Source organism: Mustela erminea, chromosome 7, assembly GCF_009829155.1.
Source record: "Mustela erminea isolate mMusErm1 chromosome 7, mMusErm1.Pri, whole genome shotgun sequence".
NCBI classification, from domain to species: Eukaryota; Metazoa; Chordata; class Mammalia; order Carnivora; family Mustelidae; genus Mustela; species Mustela erminea.
Genome location: NC_045620.1, coordinates 26,521,762 through 26,539,807, shown reverse-complemented (window position 1 = coordinate 26,539,807; position 18,046 = coordinate 26,521,762). Strand labels below are relative to the sequence as shown.

At 44.3% G+C, this 18,046-nt stretch overlaps 1 protein-coding gene across 1 annotated transcript; it reads right to left on the bottom strand.

Annotated features, from left to right (window-relative positions):
* Positions 1 to 4,610: 4,610 nt before the first annotated feature.
* LOC116596489 (beta-defensin 119) lies at positions 4,611 to 17,633 on the bottom strand. Its single transcript, XM_032353750.1, has 2 exons — positions 17,430 to 17,633; positions 4,611 to 4,862 (listed from the first exon to the last, which is right to left on the bottom strand). The coding sequence occupies exons 1-2, from the start codon at positions 17,485 to 17,487 to the stop codon at positions 4,669 to 4,671; spliced, it is 252 nt and encodes an 83-aa protein (XP_032209641.1). The 5' UTR covers positions 17,488 to 17,633; the 3' UTR covers positions 4,611 to 4,668.
* Positions 17,634 to 18,046: the final 413 nt, after the last annotated feature.

Genomic DNA, 18,046 nt, shown 5'->3' with positions numbered 1-18,046 from the left:
GCTGTGCTGGCATCACCTAGAGGATTGTTAGAAAAGCAGAAACTCGGGCGCCTGGGTGGCTCAGTGGGTTAAGCTGCTGCCTTCGGCTCAGGTCATGATCTCAGGGTCCTGGGATCGAGTCCCGCATCGGGCTCTCTGCTCGGCAGGGAGCCTGCTTCCCTCTCTCTCTCTCTGCCTGCCTCTCCGACTACTTGTGATTTCTCTCTGTCAAATAAATAAATAAAATCTTTAAAAAAAAAAAAGAAAAGAAAAGCAGAAACTCAGACCCTGCCCCACTGACTGAATCAGAATCCACAAGTTAACAACATCTCTATGTGATTCATATGCACATTACGAAACTGAAGAAGCAAACAAAGCATCTCACTTAGGAATAGCTACACTCTTCAAAGTATCTAGTAATGTTCTACTTCCTAATGAGAATGCAGGCACCTGGGTATTCATTTTATTGTTACTAGTATTTTTCTATATTCATTTGAGTATAAATGTAATTAACCACATGGGGTATGAGCAATGCAAATAACTCAACAGTGACCACAAGATGAACTTTCTTTATGTGGATAGCTTCCCAAAGCCCCAGGTAGCTTCGTTATAATAAGCTCCAATTCATTGTGACTAGCAAGTTTCTTTTCATTTATGCTAAGATTCTTCTCCATTTCAGAAAAGTTGAAAAAATGGGCACGTAAGAGATTGGGAAAAGATACTTTTAGAAACCTGATATTTAGCTGGCCTGAGCTGGGAGTCTTAAAGCCACAATCTAGTTATGACCCATGATGTTGTTATGGGATGCCAAGTCGGTCAGGCTTGTAAAACTGAGAGCACCAGTAGCCCAAAATAATAGTCTCTCCTTTGTTATTTAGCCTGTGGTGGTAGGGAAGAGTGCTGGCACAAATACTGCAGGAAAACCTGCAGAGTTAACAAAGTGACAAAAACAGTATGTCAGCATTATCAAGTCTGTTGTGTTGCAGACCAGAACGTTCCTGTCACTTCTCCCACACCCATACCTAATTTTCAGACAGATATTATTGATAGCCTGGTAACAAGTCTTACTTCACCTAGCTTTGAAATAAACACCAAGAGTAAAGACGATGAAAAGTGTGACTCAAAACTGAAAATGCAGATCTTTCTCTGAGAGGTTCCTCAAAGCTCATGACTTCCTCTTGGCTGTCACTCAGTCCTGTCCTCAAAGGGACAGACTAAGTCATACCAATAAAGCACTAAAAATAACACAGTGATCCATCCTCCATCAATGTGTAATTCTAGATGAAAACATCTGTGTAAATAAGTCTGAAAATTTTCAATACTTTCAACGGTAAACTCCTCACGGCTTTTCCCAAAATTATTTGCACAAGTTTTTTTTATTTCTTTTAAGATTTTATTTATTTATTTGACAGAGAGAGAGAGATCAAAAGCAGGCAGAGAGGCAGGCAGAGAGAGCGGGGGAAGCAGGCTCCCTGCTGAGCAGAGAGCCCGATGTGGGGCTTGATTCGGGACTCGATCCCAGGACCCTGGGATCATGACCTGAGCCAAAGGCAGAGGCTTTAACCCACTGAGCCACCCAGGCGCCCCTATTTGCACAAGTTTTAACTCATTTTTAGTGTCCCCTTGTTTGCTGGTGACCTATGCACACTCACTTGGTTAAGTATTCCAACCCTAATCTCTCCATTGTCCTGTCTTCTCAACAAGTGCTTTGGTGTACTAGAAGCACCCCTTGTGTTCGTCCTGCCTCTTGATGGCAGCAAAAATTGTCACAATCAAAATTCCAAATCCTTGCATTTGTAAGAGTAGCTTCTAGGACACTAAAGCATTTCTTTACAGCAGCAGATACCTTCAACAGCAGATGCTTTCAGGAGAAAGCCTCCATTTCACTGCTCGCTAACTTTGCCCCTAAAGCCCTATATTACCACTCACTGTAGGAAAATGGCCCAGGTGTAAGCTGTGAGGACTCCTTTTTGCTCCAGTTGCTTCAAGGTTGGAATAGAGGCTGTTGAAAGGCTGGCTTCCTAAGCCCATTCCCTGATGGATCATTTTGTCCACTTGGCTATTGAGAGCTTTATTTATCTCCCTCTGATGGCATAAAAATATCTACACACCGTGTCCCCTTTTAGAGAGGCCCAACCACATAACCACCACACATCTCATTTTTGCCTAACTTCTAACCTTGTTCTAAGACACTGACTAGCCTGCCAGTCAACCCGTTATCACTGTCCATGAGTCTAAGATCCATACTTAGACCATCCCTTCTTCTACAGAAAGGATTTCCCTTACTCATTGCTGAATTCCAGGGCCTCTTCCAAATCGGGCTATAATGCGTCACTTCTGGCCAGTGCTAGCACATGGTGTAAGCCACTCCACAAACCTGGCTTTCCTTTTCCTCCTGTATCTAAACACAGCAATTCTCTGTGATGCCACTAGTGTGTGATGAAGGAGAACCAATACGGCACAGGCTTCTGAGATGCCTGCTCCTGAGATGGCTGCAGTTTGTTTATGTCTTCCAGATCTGCTGAGTCTCAGCTTGGAATATACCATTTCCACCCAACATTGGAATGCTTCTTCACAAGGGTCAGGTAAAACCCACGTGGTGATGGAAAACTCAAATCTCCTGAATTTATTTTTGCAAATTACTCTTAAAAATATTGTTACTAATAATTCTGATACTTGAAGTCCTTGAAGTCTGGTTCTCTGGTCTGTGGTTTCTGCTGACCTTAATTCTGGTGCTTTATTTCCTTGTGGTTTCTGTGATTTGGGGCTCTGAGCAACGTGTTTTCTTTGGAACTTAATCAGAGTAAATTAGCTGAGTTGTGACTTAAAGGTTGCTCCTTCATTTCTGTCACACATCTTTGCTGCTACTACTTTGGGACAACTTTAAACTAAATCATCAGCTTGATTTTTTTTTTCAGGCCATCCATATACCAAGAGACTATGTGAGAGGGGCACCTGCTGGCTCAGTCAGAACAATGTGTGACTCTTGATCTTGGGATCATGAGTTCAAGCCCCACATTAGGTGTAGAAATTAAATAATTTTGTATAGATTTTATTTATTTATTTATTTTCCAGAGAGAGAGAGAGAGCACAAGCAGAGGGAGCATCAGGCAGAGGGAGAAGCAGGCTCCCCACTGAGCAGGCAGCTCAATGCAGGACTCGATCCCAGACCTGAGGATCATGACCTGAGCTGAAGGAAGGCACTCAACTGACTGAGCCACCCAGGTGTCCCAATAAATTTTTTTTAAAAAAGAGAGAGATGGGGTTCCAGGATGGCTCAGTCAGCTAAGCATCTGCCTTTGGCTCGGGTCATGATCTCAGGGTCCTAGGATTGAGCCCCACATCAGGCTCCGTGCTCAGTGGGGAGCCTGCTTCTCCCTCTGCTTCCTGCTCTCCCCATTCATGTGATCACTCTCTTGTGTTCTCTCACATATGTTCGTGCTCTCTCTCTCTCTCTCAGAGAGATCTTTTAAAAAAAAAGATTAAAAAAGAGAGACTGTGTGAGAGCCAACTTGAGGTTGTAAATTCCCAGCAGAATTTTTTTTCTGTGCACTGAGTACCAAGGTTCAAGACCAGACAATTTTCCCTGGAAAACACCTAGTGAAGAAGGACAAGTATTGTATCTGTTTTATCCTTACACAACATGAGTAACACTTCCAGGACTGAGTTTATGAAGGAGTCTCCTACAAGACTCCCGTTTTTTCAGACCCTAGGCATTGTCTCCTCTCCCCTGCCCACGCCTGACCCTGGCCAGAGCCGCAGAAACTAAAGTTCAAGTTCACCTGATTCAGCAAATGCTTTCAAGACAAAAGCCAGTCTCAGTTACTGCCTTCAGAAAAGCACCTGGTTTCACTCAGTCTTAATATTCTTTACTTTTTTTGAAAGTCAAGGATGCTTAAGAAGGTGTTTTGTTTTTGTTTTTTGGGGGGGTTTTTTGCCTATTTGAAATAAATGATTTTAGATAGTCTCAATGGGAGGGTTCATCTGGGTTCTTAGACCATGACTCATCCAGAAACAGGTCTAGAACCTCCAATTTTGTCCAATTCATACGGCTTGTTGCTATGAGAGGCTGGGCAACAGCACAGAACGAAGGAAGAGAAGAGAATTGTCAGAGGAGGAGACTGACACTCAGTGTCTGAACTCAAATGCTGAAACAATGTGACAGCATTAAGCTTTGAAGATCAGGCAGTCAGCGCGGGATTCACTTCAGGGTCTACACTTCTAAATGTCATCAACCCTTCTCCAGATCTGTAACCAACACCATTACCCCAGGATCCTTCCCCCAAATGCTGTTTAAGTTCAGCCCTTTGTTCTGCTTAATGAGCCTACGCATGACCGGCTTGACCTCCACCCCCTGCCCTGTACCTCCATCCCAATAGTGCCGGGCCCCCTCTGAGACCAACACAGCACAGATGAAGTCATGACTCTGCCCAAACCCTTCAGCTCTCCCTCAGTGGTCTTAAGACATTCCCTCCCCATCTTCCGTGGTTTGTCTAGCTTCTTCTTGTCCTTACGGTTTTCTAGCCTTCTCTCCCACAGGGCTGGATCCAGAATGGAACAGGTATCTCACCACACAAAACTAAGTTTCTCACCATGATTTCCAATGGATGAAAGACAGACAAGGGTGGCAGATGCATGAATTTTAATGAGGGGTCCTGACTTCAGGTTGAAGATGGCGATCTCGAGCACTCAGGGTATTTTTGGCCAGCGGTTCTCTTGGCTCCAGTCATCTTTCTCTTCTCTGCCAGCAATACTTATCCTCATGTAGGACTGGAGGCAGCATGGCTGATAATTTAGGCAGTAGAGGTAGGGATGTTCAGTCCTTCTGCAAGAGGGTCTACAGACTCCCGTGTTTCCCATGCATCGAAGGGTGTGATGTCTGCCTGGCCAAAACAAACAAAAGACAGATAGTCGGTTTCCACTTAATAGTAACTTAGATCCGAGGACTCAGGGAGCAGCATCAGGACCTAAAGCGGGTCAAATAAGAATGAGATGCCACTGCACACCCATTAGGATGACCAAAATCTGGACCACTTGTCAACACCAAAAGTTGGCAAGGATGTGGAGCCACGGAAACTCTCCTACATTGCCCATGGCAATGAGAGCCCAGATGGCCACTCTGGAAGGCAGTTTGTCAGTTTCTTACAGAACTAAACACGCACTTACCACGCAACCCAGTCATTGCGTTTCTCAGCATTTACCCAAAGAACTTGAAAACTGATGTCTACGCAAAAATCTGCACATGAGCTACTTCATGTAGGCAGTTTGAAAATTAAGTTCCAGAGAAACAAAAGCTATTTCAGGAGGATTGTGGCATTCCGGCACATCTGAAGGGCAGGATGGCGGATGCCCTCCTCTATAGAGTCACCATGACGATCAGTTGGTGGAAGAGTGTGCATGTCGCAGCCAGCTGTGGCTCCATTTCCCAAGTAGCAGGGGTGACCTCAGCTTATCATCGCAGCAGGCAGTTGGATCAGTCTCCTTTAGCTCTCTGTGGACCAGTAATCCATAAATAACTGAGTGCTTCCCTGGGGATCAATATTTATTGACTTATACCAACAGCCGCCAATAAAACGGTCTTAACCATGAAAAAAATCTGCACACGGTGTTTATAGTAACTTTATTCATAACTGCCAAAACTTGTAAACAACCGAGATGCCTTCAGTAGGTGAGTGGGTACATAAACTGTAGCACAACCAGGCAAGGGAATATTGCTCAATGTTAAAAAGAAATGAGCTGTCAAATCATGAACAGACATGGAGGAATCTTGAAGGCACATTAGTGAGTGAGGGGAGCCAGTCTGCGAGGGCTTACGTACATACTGTCTGATTTCAACTCTATGACGTTTTGGAAAAGGCAAAACTATGGGGACAATAAAAAGATCAGTGTTGCCAGGGATTGGTGGAGGAGAGAGGTGAATAGGCAGAGCACAGAGTGTTTGATGGGCAGTGAAATTACTCTATATGATCCTCTAATGATCAATTCATATCATTACACATTTGTCTGAACCCAGAGAATGTATAACACCAAGAGCAAACCCTAACCCTAAGGTAAAATGCAGACTTGGGGTGATAATGATGTGTTCCTGTAGGTTCATCAGTTGTAACAAACACCCCGCTCTGTGGGGGGCTGTTGATAATAGGGAAGACTACACATGGGTAGGGACAGAGGGTATGGAGGAATACTCTGTACTTTTTTCTCGATTTTGCCATGAAACTAAAACCAGTCTAAAAACATAAGTCTTAAAAAAAGAATCCCTGGGATGCCTAGGTGGCTCAGTGGGTTAAGCTTCTACCTTCAGCTCAGGTCATGGTCTCAGGGTCTTGGGATCGAGCAGGCAGCCTGCTTCCCCTCTCTGCCTGCCTCTCTGCCTACTTGTGATCTCTCCCTCTGTCAGATAAATAAACAAAATCTTAAAAAAAAAAAAAAGAATCCCTTAAAAAACAAATAAAGCTGTTATGAACATTCATGTACAAATTTTTGGAACTAAATTTCCATTTCTCTGGAATAAATGCCCAGGAGTGCCTTTGCTGGCTAACACGGCCAGGGTATATTTAGTTTTTTAAAAGGAAACTGCAAAACTGTTTTTCAGAGTTGTGCCCCTTAATGTTCTCACCAGCAATGTGTAAAAGATCCAGTTTGTCAGCATCTTTGCCAGCATTTAGTCCTGCTGTTATCTTTAATTCTAGCTGTCCTACTAGTTAGTTATGCAGTGGACTATTACGTGGTCTTCATACACATATCCCTCGTGGCTAATGAGGTTGAACGTCTTTTGGGGGGCTCATTTGCTATCAGTATATCCTCTTTAGTGAAACATCTTTCTTCTAAATTGATTGTTTTTTTAAAATATTTTATTTATTTATTTATTTGTCGGGGTGGAGAGGGAGAGAGTGAGAGAGGGAACACAAGCAGGGGAAGCAGCAGGCGGAGGGGGACGCCAACTCCTCACTGAGCAGGAAGCCCAATGTGGCGCTGATCCCAGGACCCTGGGATCACACCCTGAGCTGAAGGCAGACTCTTACCAACTGAGCCACCCAGGCGTCCCTAATTTGATTGATTTTTACTGTTGAGCTTTGAGAGTTGTTTCTATATTTTAGATACAGGTCCTTTCCTTTGTCAGATATATATATGGCTTGCAAATATTTCTTCCCAGTCTGCCGAATGTCTTCCCATCTATCCTTTTCACAGGGCTTCTCACGGAGCGAACATTTTAAATTTTTATTAAGTCCAGCTTATTGATTTTTTCTTTTTTTTTTTTTTTGCGGATTGTGTTTTCTTATCTAAGAACTTTTCACCCAACGTCTGAAAGATTTTCCTACATTTCTCTCTAGAAGTTTTCTACTTTTAGATCTAATGTTTATATCTATGATCCATTTTGAGTTAATTTCATATAAGTTGTGAGGTTTGGATTAAGGTCCTTCCCTCCCTCCCTCCCTTCCTTTCTCTCTTTCTTTCTCCCTTCCGGATGCCCAATTGCTCTAGCACTATTTGTTGAAAAAGATACCTTTCTCCCACTAAATTTCTTTTGCACATTTTGAAAAACCAGTTGGTTGTACACATGTGGGGCTATTTCTGATTTCCTATTCTGTTCCATTGATCCATATGGCTATCTCTCCACCAATACCACACAGTCTTGATTACCCTAGCTATACAAGCCTTGATATTTCGTAGAATGCTTCCTCTGACTCTTCTTTTTCTTCAAACTTGTTTTAGCTATTCTCATTCCTTTGGGATTTCTCTATAGGCATATAGCAAAATAATTCTGTCTATGGGTACAAAAAATGTTGCTGGGATTTTAATAGAAATTGTATTAAGAGTGTCTATCAATTAGAGAAAAATTGGCATCTTTGCTTGTTGAATCTTTTCTTTTTTAAAGATTTTTTTTTTATTTAATTAGGAGAGCACATGAGAGAGAGAGAGTGCATGCTCGCACAAGCAGGGGGAGGGGCAGAAGGAGAGGGAGAAGCAGACTCCCGACTGAGCAGGGAGACTGATTCGGGCCTCAAGCCCAGGACCCTGTGATCATGCCCAGAGCCAAAGGCAGATGTTTTACCCCCTGAGCCATCCAAGCATCTCCTGCTTATTGAATCTTACAATCTATAAACATGGTATGTCTCTTCATTTATTTAAATTTTTTTATTTCTTTTATCAACATTCTGTAGTTCTCAACATACAATTGCTACCTATGTTTCATTAGATATATACCTAAGCATTTTATATTTTTTGGAGTGATTGTGAATGGTACTGTATTTTTAATTTCAACATTCACATGTTCAGTGATCGCATTTAGAAATGTAATTAATTTTTTATGTTTACTTGTATCCTTCTATGCCTTAATGAATTTAATTATTTAATTATTATTCTAGATTTTTTTTTGTAAATTCCTTGGAATTTTCTACAGAAAGCATTATGACATCTATAAATAGCCAGTTTTATTTCTCCCTTTCTAACCTGTATGTCTTAATTTCTTTCTTGCTCTAATGCATTGGCTAGAACTACTCAGATTTGAAAGGAATGATCTTTTCTGAAGATTAAAAAAAAAATTGATCCACACAACTTGGATGACTCTCAAGAGCACAGTGCTGACTAAAAAACAAAACCCAATCTGAAAAGATTATATATGATTCCATTTATACAACACTTTCAAAATGATAGAAATTAGAGAGATAAGAAACAGATCAGTGGTTGCCAAAGGGTCAGGATAGCAGCAGAGGGTGGAGGCAGGAAGAGAGTGTGTGCGGCTGAGACTCTCCTGCTGTACAGAAAAGGGGACACCTGGGGGGCTCAGCTGGTTATCCAGGTAGCTCTTGGTTTCAGCCCACATCATGATCTCATGGGTTGTGGGATCGAGCCCCGCACTGGGCTCCATGCTCAGCAGGGTGAGCGGTAGCTGCTTGAAGATTCTCTCCCTCTGCCCCTTGCCACACTGGCTCTCACTAATTCTCTGAAAGAAAGAAATAAATCTTAAAAAAAAAAAAAAAGGAGTAACAGAGGGAAGGTCTTCAGATTGAAAGACCAGCTCTGTAACTTGATCACAGTGGTGGTGACATGACTCCACACTTATGATAAAATGTCATAGAAGTATACAAACCCATTGCAGCAATTTCCGTTTCCTGTTTTGTGTATGGTACTATTAATTCTGTAGAATATAATCTTTGGGGGGTAAATTACATGAAAGGTACATGGACCTTTCTCTGTACTATCTTTGCAATTTCCTATGAATAATTATTTCAAAATAAAAAGTTAAAATAAAAAAATTGATGAGGGTGTGGAGAAAAGGGAACCCTTGTGCACTGTTGGTGGGAATATAACGGGTGCAGCCCCAATGGAAAACAATATTTTCCTCAAAACACTGCAAATAGAACTATCCTATGAGCCAGCAATCCCTCTTCTGGGCATATTTCCAAAGGAAATGAACAAAGGAAATATCTCAAAAGATATCTGCAATCCCATGTCTACTGCAGCATTACTCACAACTACTCACATAAGAAAACAACAGATGAATGGCTAAAGAAGATGTGGCATAAATATATAATGGAATATTACTCAGCCATGAGAAGGAAGGAAATTCTGCCATTTGCAGCAACATGGATGGAACTTGAGGGCATTATGTTAAGTGAAATAAGCCAGACAGAGACAAATACTGCATGGTATCACTCATTTATGTAATCTAAAAAAAGAAAAAAAGGGAAAAAAAGTCTAACCCATAGAAACAGGAAGTGGAAAAATGGTTGCCGGGAAGTGAGGTGGAGAAAATAGGGAGAGGTTAGTTAAAGGGTACAAACGTTCAGTTATGAGATGAATAAGGTCTGAGAATCTAACGTATGACACGGTGAAGAGAGTTGATAACACTCTATTGTATAATTGACATTTTCTAAGCGAGTACAACTTAAATATTCTCACCAAAAAATAGATAAATTTGTGAGGTGATGGATATGAGGAATTAACTAGACAGAGGTGGGGGTGGGGGTGGATCCTTTCACAATCAAATCACCAAGATATACAATTTAAATGCCTTATATGTTTATATGTCAATTACATCTCAGTAAAGCTGAAATAAATAAATTAGAACACAAATAAAATAACCTAAAGAGCTATGCAGGGGTTAAAAGAGTAGGAAATGAAGTCAAGAAACCTCAGGTTCAAATCCCAGCTCCCGCTTTACTTGCTGAGTAACCTTTAACAAATTTCTTTACTTCCCTTTTCTACCCTTTCCTCATCTGTAGAGTGTACACTGTAATAGTCCCTAACTCTTAGAGTTGTGTTAATAACTTAATAAGTGGTGGGGTGCCTGGATGGCACAGTTGGTTAAGTGTCTAACTCTTGGTTTTGGCTTAGGTCCTGATCTCAGTGTGGCGGGATTGAGTCCCACCTCCGACTCCATGCTCACAGGGAGAGTCTGCTTGAGATTCTCCTCTCGCTCTGCCCCTCCCCGCTGCTCACTCACATGCTCTGTCCTCTCGCTCCCAGCTCAAATAAATAAATAAATATTTTTAAAATAGCATAATAGGGGCGCCTGGGTGGCTCAGTGGGTTAACATCTCTGCCTTCGGCTCAGGTCATGATCCCAGGATCCTGGCATCGAGCCCCACATCGGGCTCTCTGCTCAGCAGGGAGCCTGCTTCCACTTCTCTCTCTCTCTGCCTACTTGTGATCTCTGCCTGTCAAATAAATAATAAATAAAATCTTTTAAAAATAAATAAATAAATAATAAAAAAATAAAAATAGCATAATAGGGACGCCTGGGTGGCTCAGTGGGTTGAAGCCTCTGCCTTTGGCTCGGGTCATGGTCCTAGGGTCCTGGGATCGATCCCCGCGTTGGGCTCTCTGCTTGACAGGGAGCCTGCTTCTCTGTCTCTCTCAGCCTGCCTCTCTGCTTACTTGTGATCTCTGTCAAATAAATTAAGAAAAAAATATCTTATAAAAATAGCATAACAAATGGAAAACAAATAGGAACTGGCATATAGCACTAAATAAATGTTGTTATTATCACATAAAGATCCTTTCTGAAGGATCCATTTCTGCCTTTGCTACAACTTTGAACTATTAGTCTGGGAATAGTCCCATGAAATTAGACAGACATTAGTCCCTCAGTGGTAGCGAGAGGTGTTTTGTTTTGGTTTGGTTTGTTTTTTTGGAGGCTGTGCACACATGGAAACCAGAGACACAGTTCCTAGTCTATAGTAAACACTCAGTAAACCTTAGCCATTAATATTATTATTATTATTATTCCCTCTTGGGACTAAAATCTCTGAAACAGGAAATGATCCTTTGACTGGAAAGAAAAAGAAAAATAATGACCATCACCATTTGCAAATCACCCACTGTGAGCCATTTGGTTTATGTTAAATTGTTAAATGTTTACTATAATCTTCTGAAGTAGACATATCTATTTTTCCTTCTTGCATTATGGAACGGAGGCTCAGAGAGACAGCGTTCTGGAAAAGGCCTGGTAACTGCTAGAGGCAGAGCAAGGCCTCAGACTCCACTCACTATGGCTTCAAGCCCATAGGCTCTCTGAGGTACAGCGCTGCCTTCTTCACACGCTGAGATGGGGCTGGGAAAGGTTGGTTCCTCCCTGGATAATGACAGCTGGACCCATGGCCCTCTATTGTCTCCAACGTCAAGCCCAAACTTCTGAACCTGGCATTCATGGGCCTCTCCTTCATTCCACCAACAATTATCAACACCTAGTCTTTGTCAGGCCTTGCACTTGGTGGTAGGCACATAGGGTCCCTTGTGTCCAAATGGGCTTAATACAAAGTCTAATGTACACACACGCGTGCACACACACACACACACACACACACACACACATATCCTAAGCCCTTGCATTGAATAAAAAGGATCTACTCCATTTAAGTTTGACGGGAGAAGCTTTGCAAGAGCAAAACCACACCCTTTCTGTCACATCCCCTCAAGATAATCCTTTTCCCTCTTTAGGGAGAAGGACCTTTGTGAGATTAGCATCTGAAAGAAGGTATACAGTAGTGTAAACCAGCCTGCTTTAACCCTGACCCCTGGAGAAAGGCCATGGCACCCAAGAAAGGGCTTCAGAGTTTTTTCAGGGTCTTTACAACTCCTACCTCCTGGCCTCCCCTCAGCCCCCTGTCACTGTATGCCACCACTCACTGTATCACCCACACCTTCGTCATATCTCTTCCATGTCCCCTCAGCCAGAAATCAAAGACTGTTTACTAATCCCAGCATTGTCTCGAACCTACTTATGAATGTAGGTCATGGTTCCTCCTCAGACCTCAGTTTCCACACCTATGAAATGGGAAGACAAGAGAAAGTTGCCTAGCTCAGAAATTCTCACAGTTTGAGGGCTATTAGGAATGAAGGAAGTCTGGCAGGGGAATGGGGGCGGGAGTGGAGCTTTATCTCCCAAATGAATAATCTGAGGGAATTTTCAAAATTTCACATGCCCAAGTCCAGAGACTCAGACTCCGGGTTAAGTGCCTTCTAAAAGTTTCACATGGCTCGATGGTGAGTTCAAGCCTTTTTCTCGCCTCACCATCCTATCACTCCCCAGGGCTGTCTCCGTGTGCATGTGTTAAGCACGGAGGAGTTTCTTAATGCTGTGGACCAAGGGCCTCGTGATGAGTGAACTTGGTGAGGGTGTGATGACTGTATGGAGACATTAATGCCAGGCCCCAGTACTGGGGGACCCTTTGACTCGCCCCAGACCACCTCCCACACTATGAAATCTGTGTCTTGGGGTGCCTGGATGGCTCAGTGGGTTAAGTCTCTGCCTTTGGCTCAGGTCATGATCCCAGGGTCCTGGGATCAAGCCTGGCATCGGGCTCTCTGCTCAGCAGGGAGCCTGCTTCTTCCTCTCTCTCTGCCTGCCTCTCTGCCTACTTGTGATCTCTGTCTGTCAAATAAATAAATAAAATCCTTAAAAAAAAAAAAAAAAAGGAAATCTGTGTCTCCTGGGAGCAAACTAACCTGTGAATAAAGAGGACCAACTCGAGCAAACCTCCAGAGCTGCTCTGCATCCTTTTGGACACTGCCCACCTGAGCCCTGTATATCCGATCCCCAAGTCCTCCCATCCCTCTAGCCCAGGATCCTGGCATCACCCGGAATACAGGTGTAAATAAGGTGCTGTCTCAGCTGCCGAGCATTGCCATCCAGTATGGGGGGTGGGGGCGGTGGCGGAATTGGTGAAAAGTGAGCAGTGAATAAATAATTACCTAATATTGTAGTATGTTTCATCCTTGCTTAAGACCAACACTTTGTAAAGCCAATCAGAACTTAGTTGGAATCCCTGCTCTATCTTAAGACGTGCTCAAGGTCACGTGACCTTGGCTAATGATACCACCTGTCTAAGTCCCAGTTTCTCCATCCATAAGGTAGGGATAATCAGAGGGTTGTTGTGGGGCACCTGGGTGAAGTGTCTGCCTTTGGTTCAGGTCATGATCCCAGGGTCCTGGGATCAAGTTCCACATCGGGCTCTTTGGTCAGCAAGGAGCCTTTTTTTTTCCCTCTGCCTGCCTCTCTCTCTCTCTCTCCCTCTGGCAAATAAATAAATAAATAAATCTTTAAAACAAACAAACAAACAAACAAATAAACCAACCCAGGGGCTTGCTGTAAGAATGTGTAAGAATGGAATGACTTTAGGTCCATGAATACCGAGCACAGCACCTGACACATAAGGAGTGACAATGTGAACTATTATGATAGCTATTATAATTATTAAGGAATAATGAGACAGAGCTTATGGAAGGCTTTCCTGGCTAGGGACATCAACTGCACCTTGAGGGTGAGAAGGAGTTCATCGCAAAGATGAACCTGATGGTAGGGACGAGGTGGAGGGGATCCATGACCAAAGGCAATGTTGGAGAGGGTTGGTCCATGAGTAGCAGTTATGGGAGATGAAGCTGGGCCACCAACACCTTCAGACCCAACCCTGGGCAGGAAGGAGCAAAAGAAGCCATCTAAGCAGGAGAGTAACATGGTCAGATGAATCTCCTAGAAAGAGTCCCTCTGATAACAGACCTCAATGCAAAGAAAATCTGGAGGTAGAGAAGCCAGTGAGGAATTATTTTGGATGGTCTCACCCAGGACCTCAGGGCCCAGGTAGCTCAGAGGGGGCAGCCTAAGAGTCTCCCCAGATCGCACAGATGTTGAGAATGCAGAAAGCACAGGTGAAGCAGCCCTCTGTCTCTGAAGGGAGCTTGGAGATCGTTTTGAAACAGAGCACCATCGTAATTCCAGGTGCAACTCGACATTTGTGGGTCCTGGGCGCGAATGCATATGGAGGCTCATCTGTCTATGTCTGCATATTTAACAGTTCCGAATCAAGCTAACAAGTGGGACAACTGAAATCTATCCCACGGACCTTTGTGAAATAGCCCTTCATAATGACCTGAAAGAGCAGAGTTGGATCTATGATGCTTGGAATCTTCAGAGTTCTGAGCAGGAACAAGGCAGCGGGAGGGGAGTTGGCTCAGCCCACAGCCCAGCTCTCTTCTCCCTCATCCCCAACTCTGCTCCACACTGTGAGGACTCTCTCGTGAGACATGGACACTCCAGCCTGAACATCCAAGCTGGTCCCCTGCCCCTGAAACAGGAGTGTCCCTTGGTACTCCTCCTGCCAAAGGTGCACACATGGTGGGCCCCATCTTCTGGAGAAAGCCCAAGTGTCCCTGGAAGCAGGCAGAAGTGTTCTCTGGGCAGGAAATTCCAGGTCCCAGCTGCTCAAAGCACGGTCTTGGAACGAGACAGGGGCACTGTCTCCAAATGGATATATCCCGGGGCGCCTGGGTGGTTAAAGCCCCTGCCTTCGGCTCAGGTCATGATCCCAGGGTCCTGGGATCGAGCCCCACATCGGGCTCTCTGCTCAGCAGGGAACCTGCTTCCCCTTCTCTCTCTGCCTGTCTCTCTGCCTACTTGTAATTTCTGTCTGTCAAATAAATAAATAAAATCTTTAAAAATAAAATAAAATAAATGGATATATCCCACTTGTCCCCGTTGACTCCTGACCCCATGGCGAGGGACTTAATCAGAGGAGGCCCAGAGTAGGACCAGGATCAGAGAAAGAGGTGTCTCTCTTCCCAAAGTCTAAGAGCAACTCTAAGAGTCTAACTCCCTAACTCCCAGAGTCTAAGAGCAATCCTGAATTGAGAACAAATAATCTCATGGATCAGAGTGAACCCCTTTTATCTGTCTCTATGTCACACACCATGCTTTACAGAACACTCCTGGTATCTGACCTCTCTGTAGAGAGCACAGTTCAGGGATGAACGACTGTGTTGGATAAATGGGACCCAGAGAATAGGATTTGCGGTAACAAAGCAAGGAAGACAGCCAGGTGCTCTAGATTCCCGATCAGAATTCTCGAATATTCTCCATGGGTTAGTCTCCTCCCAGGCTAAATTCTTAGGTCAAATGAGACAGGCTTCCATGTCCCTCAGAGTCTCACACAGTTGGAAGGCACACAGCATATATTCCTTAAATGCTTGAAGAAATGAATAAGCGGGCACCTGGGTGGCTCAGTGGGTTAAGTCTGCCTTTGGCTCAGGTCATAATCCCGGGGTCCTAGGATCAAGCCCTGCATCGGGCTCTCTGCTCAGCAGGGAGCCCGCTTCCTCCTCTCTCTCTGCCTGCCTCTCTGCCTACTTGTGATCTCTGTCTGTCAAGTGAATAAATAAAATCTTTAAAAAAAAAAAAGAAAGAAATGAATGAGCAACAACAGCAACAACTACATTTATTAGGGCTCACAATGCACTAGGCGCTGCGCGCTCCATTATACCATCTCCCACTTCCCACAATCCTAAGACAGATTCTAGGGTTCCAGCCTCACAGCTGGGGAAGCTGAAGTGTGGATGGTGATAGGAGCAGAGTCTGACAGCAGTGAGTGGAGGAGCTGGGGTGACTGAATGATCGAATCCATGAAAGAAAGGAAGAACTGAAAAATGAACAAACTCATTTATAAATGGGTTAGTTCACATGCTTTATTTTTTTAGCACTGGAAACCTTCCGATCCTTGGGGCTGTGGGGTCTCCAGCATCAAAAGGCATCTCAGCCAACTTCCCTAGAAACCCAAGGATTTGGACTCTACTCGGTCCTTGTCCACCCCCAACCTTTTCACCCCCAAGATGGAGCAACTCTCCCTCCCAGCGGTTCTCCCCCTCTCTCAGTACCGGGCTGTGCCTTCAAGTCTCTTGACTTCCCCAGATACGCTCCTCAACCCACTCCGATAGCCTTTCCTGCAGCTGGTAGAGGAGGAACTATCTTCAAGACTGTAACTATCACCCCATTGCTGTGGCCAAGCCCCAGCAATGTCTCTCTGCTACCTCTTAACCCTCATCCTGCCATCCCCCCAACCCCACCCTCAATCCATTTGGAGCATCATTCCTTATGATTGATGGACACAAGAAACAGATTTGTGAGTTTTAATGGAATGTGGGAGCTAAGGAACCTGAAACAAAGCCCTTTCTATCCATGAGGTCTATTTATAGGCCCTCTACTGCCAGGTCTGGCCCTTTGTTTTATTGGTTGCGTGTGTGAGGAACGGTCCAGGGCTCCTCTCTTTCAACAGTCATTGGCTTGACTGTTAGGTAACGACTAGGGACACAGCACCGTTTACGATTTGCGCAGCGTACGACACTGTCTTCATCATTTTTGCACACCAACCGGCATTTTCCATCCATCCAACACTCCGCTGTTGGGCACAGGAACAACCATTAAGCAGATGTTAATATCCCTCCTAATCAATAGCCTGGTCCCAACCTAAGCTCACCTGGGTCCAGCCACAACTCCATCCCCAAACCTCCTTAACCATATTCACCAAATTCAAACTCAGAACCCAGTCCAGTCTTCAGTAGAACTCCCAGCCCTACCCAACTCAATGTCCCTTGAGCCTGAACTCCAAGTCAAACCTAAATTTAATCAAGTAACCAACCTCAATCCTGAGCAGCAGTCATCAGACACCCCCCCCATTCAGTACCAACTCCCAGTTTCAGCCCAAGCTCCAAGCTACCCAACCCTAGCACCATCTTCACTCAACCCCAAGTCCCATCCCCTCCCCATCCCATCCCAAGCCATCAGGGGAGCCCTACACCTTACCTCCAGCTCATCCTAATCTTCCCCCTACCATCCAACCCCAGTCTTTCTCCCCATCACAGCTCACCCTCAGGCTCTAATCTTAATGCCCTCAAGCCCCCAGCAAGTCCCCAATCTGCACCCAACCCCATCACCCCTAAATCTTCTCCCAAGATCCCACCAGAATACCATCCTGCCCTTAAGTGGCAGGTGCCCCCAAAGAGCTACCATCCCACCACCTTGGGAAAGAAGAATCAGAGAGAGATGTGGATGTGAGCTGATATGGGAAAACCTCCCAAACCCCATCAAATGAGGAGTTTTGTGCTGCCTGAAGTGGAGAGGAAAGGAAGGCAAGAGGTTCATAACCAAGATCCTAGACACTTGAGAGAGACCCAAGTTACCTGAGACCATGGGTTCCGTGGCCAGAAGGATGACAAGAAAGAGGAAAAGAAACTTCATGGCTGGCAGGTCACAGGAGAAAGAAGTGGCCGTGCTGAAAGGGATGGAAATAGAGTTCTCTGTAGCAGGGATGAGCCTTGCTTTTATTAGCAGGGCTGTGGGCAGTGAATTATAGCAAGAGAGGCTTTATAGGAGATCAGCCAGGCCAAAGGACAATGTGTAGCAGATATCCTTACCAAGTACAAGATGATAGTGTGGGAAACTGGCCAGCACCCGTACCAACAGTGACTTTCCTCCCTGCTGAGGAGATAGTTAGATTAAAGCCCATTGGCCTCTCAAGACCCATAGACGAACTCATTAATTAATACATAAATATCTATTGGGGAGCACCTGGGTGGCTCAGTTGGTTAAGCATCTGCTTTTGGCTCAGGTCTTGATCTTGGGGTCCTGGGATCCAGCCCTGTGTCCAGCCCCAAGGTCGGTGGGATTCTCTGCTCAGCCGGAAATCTGCTTCTCTCTTTCGTTAAAAAATTTAAGAAAAATATTTTTAAAATACATAAATACTTATTAAAAATACTTATTTTCAGCTTTCTAACAGACGGATATTTGGGTATATCTT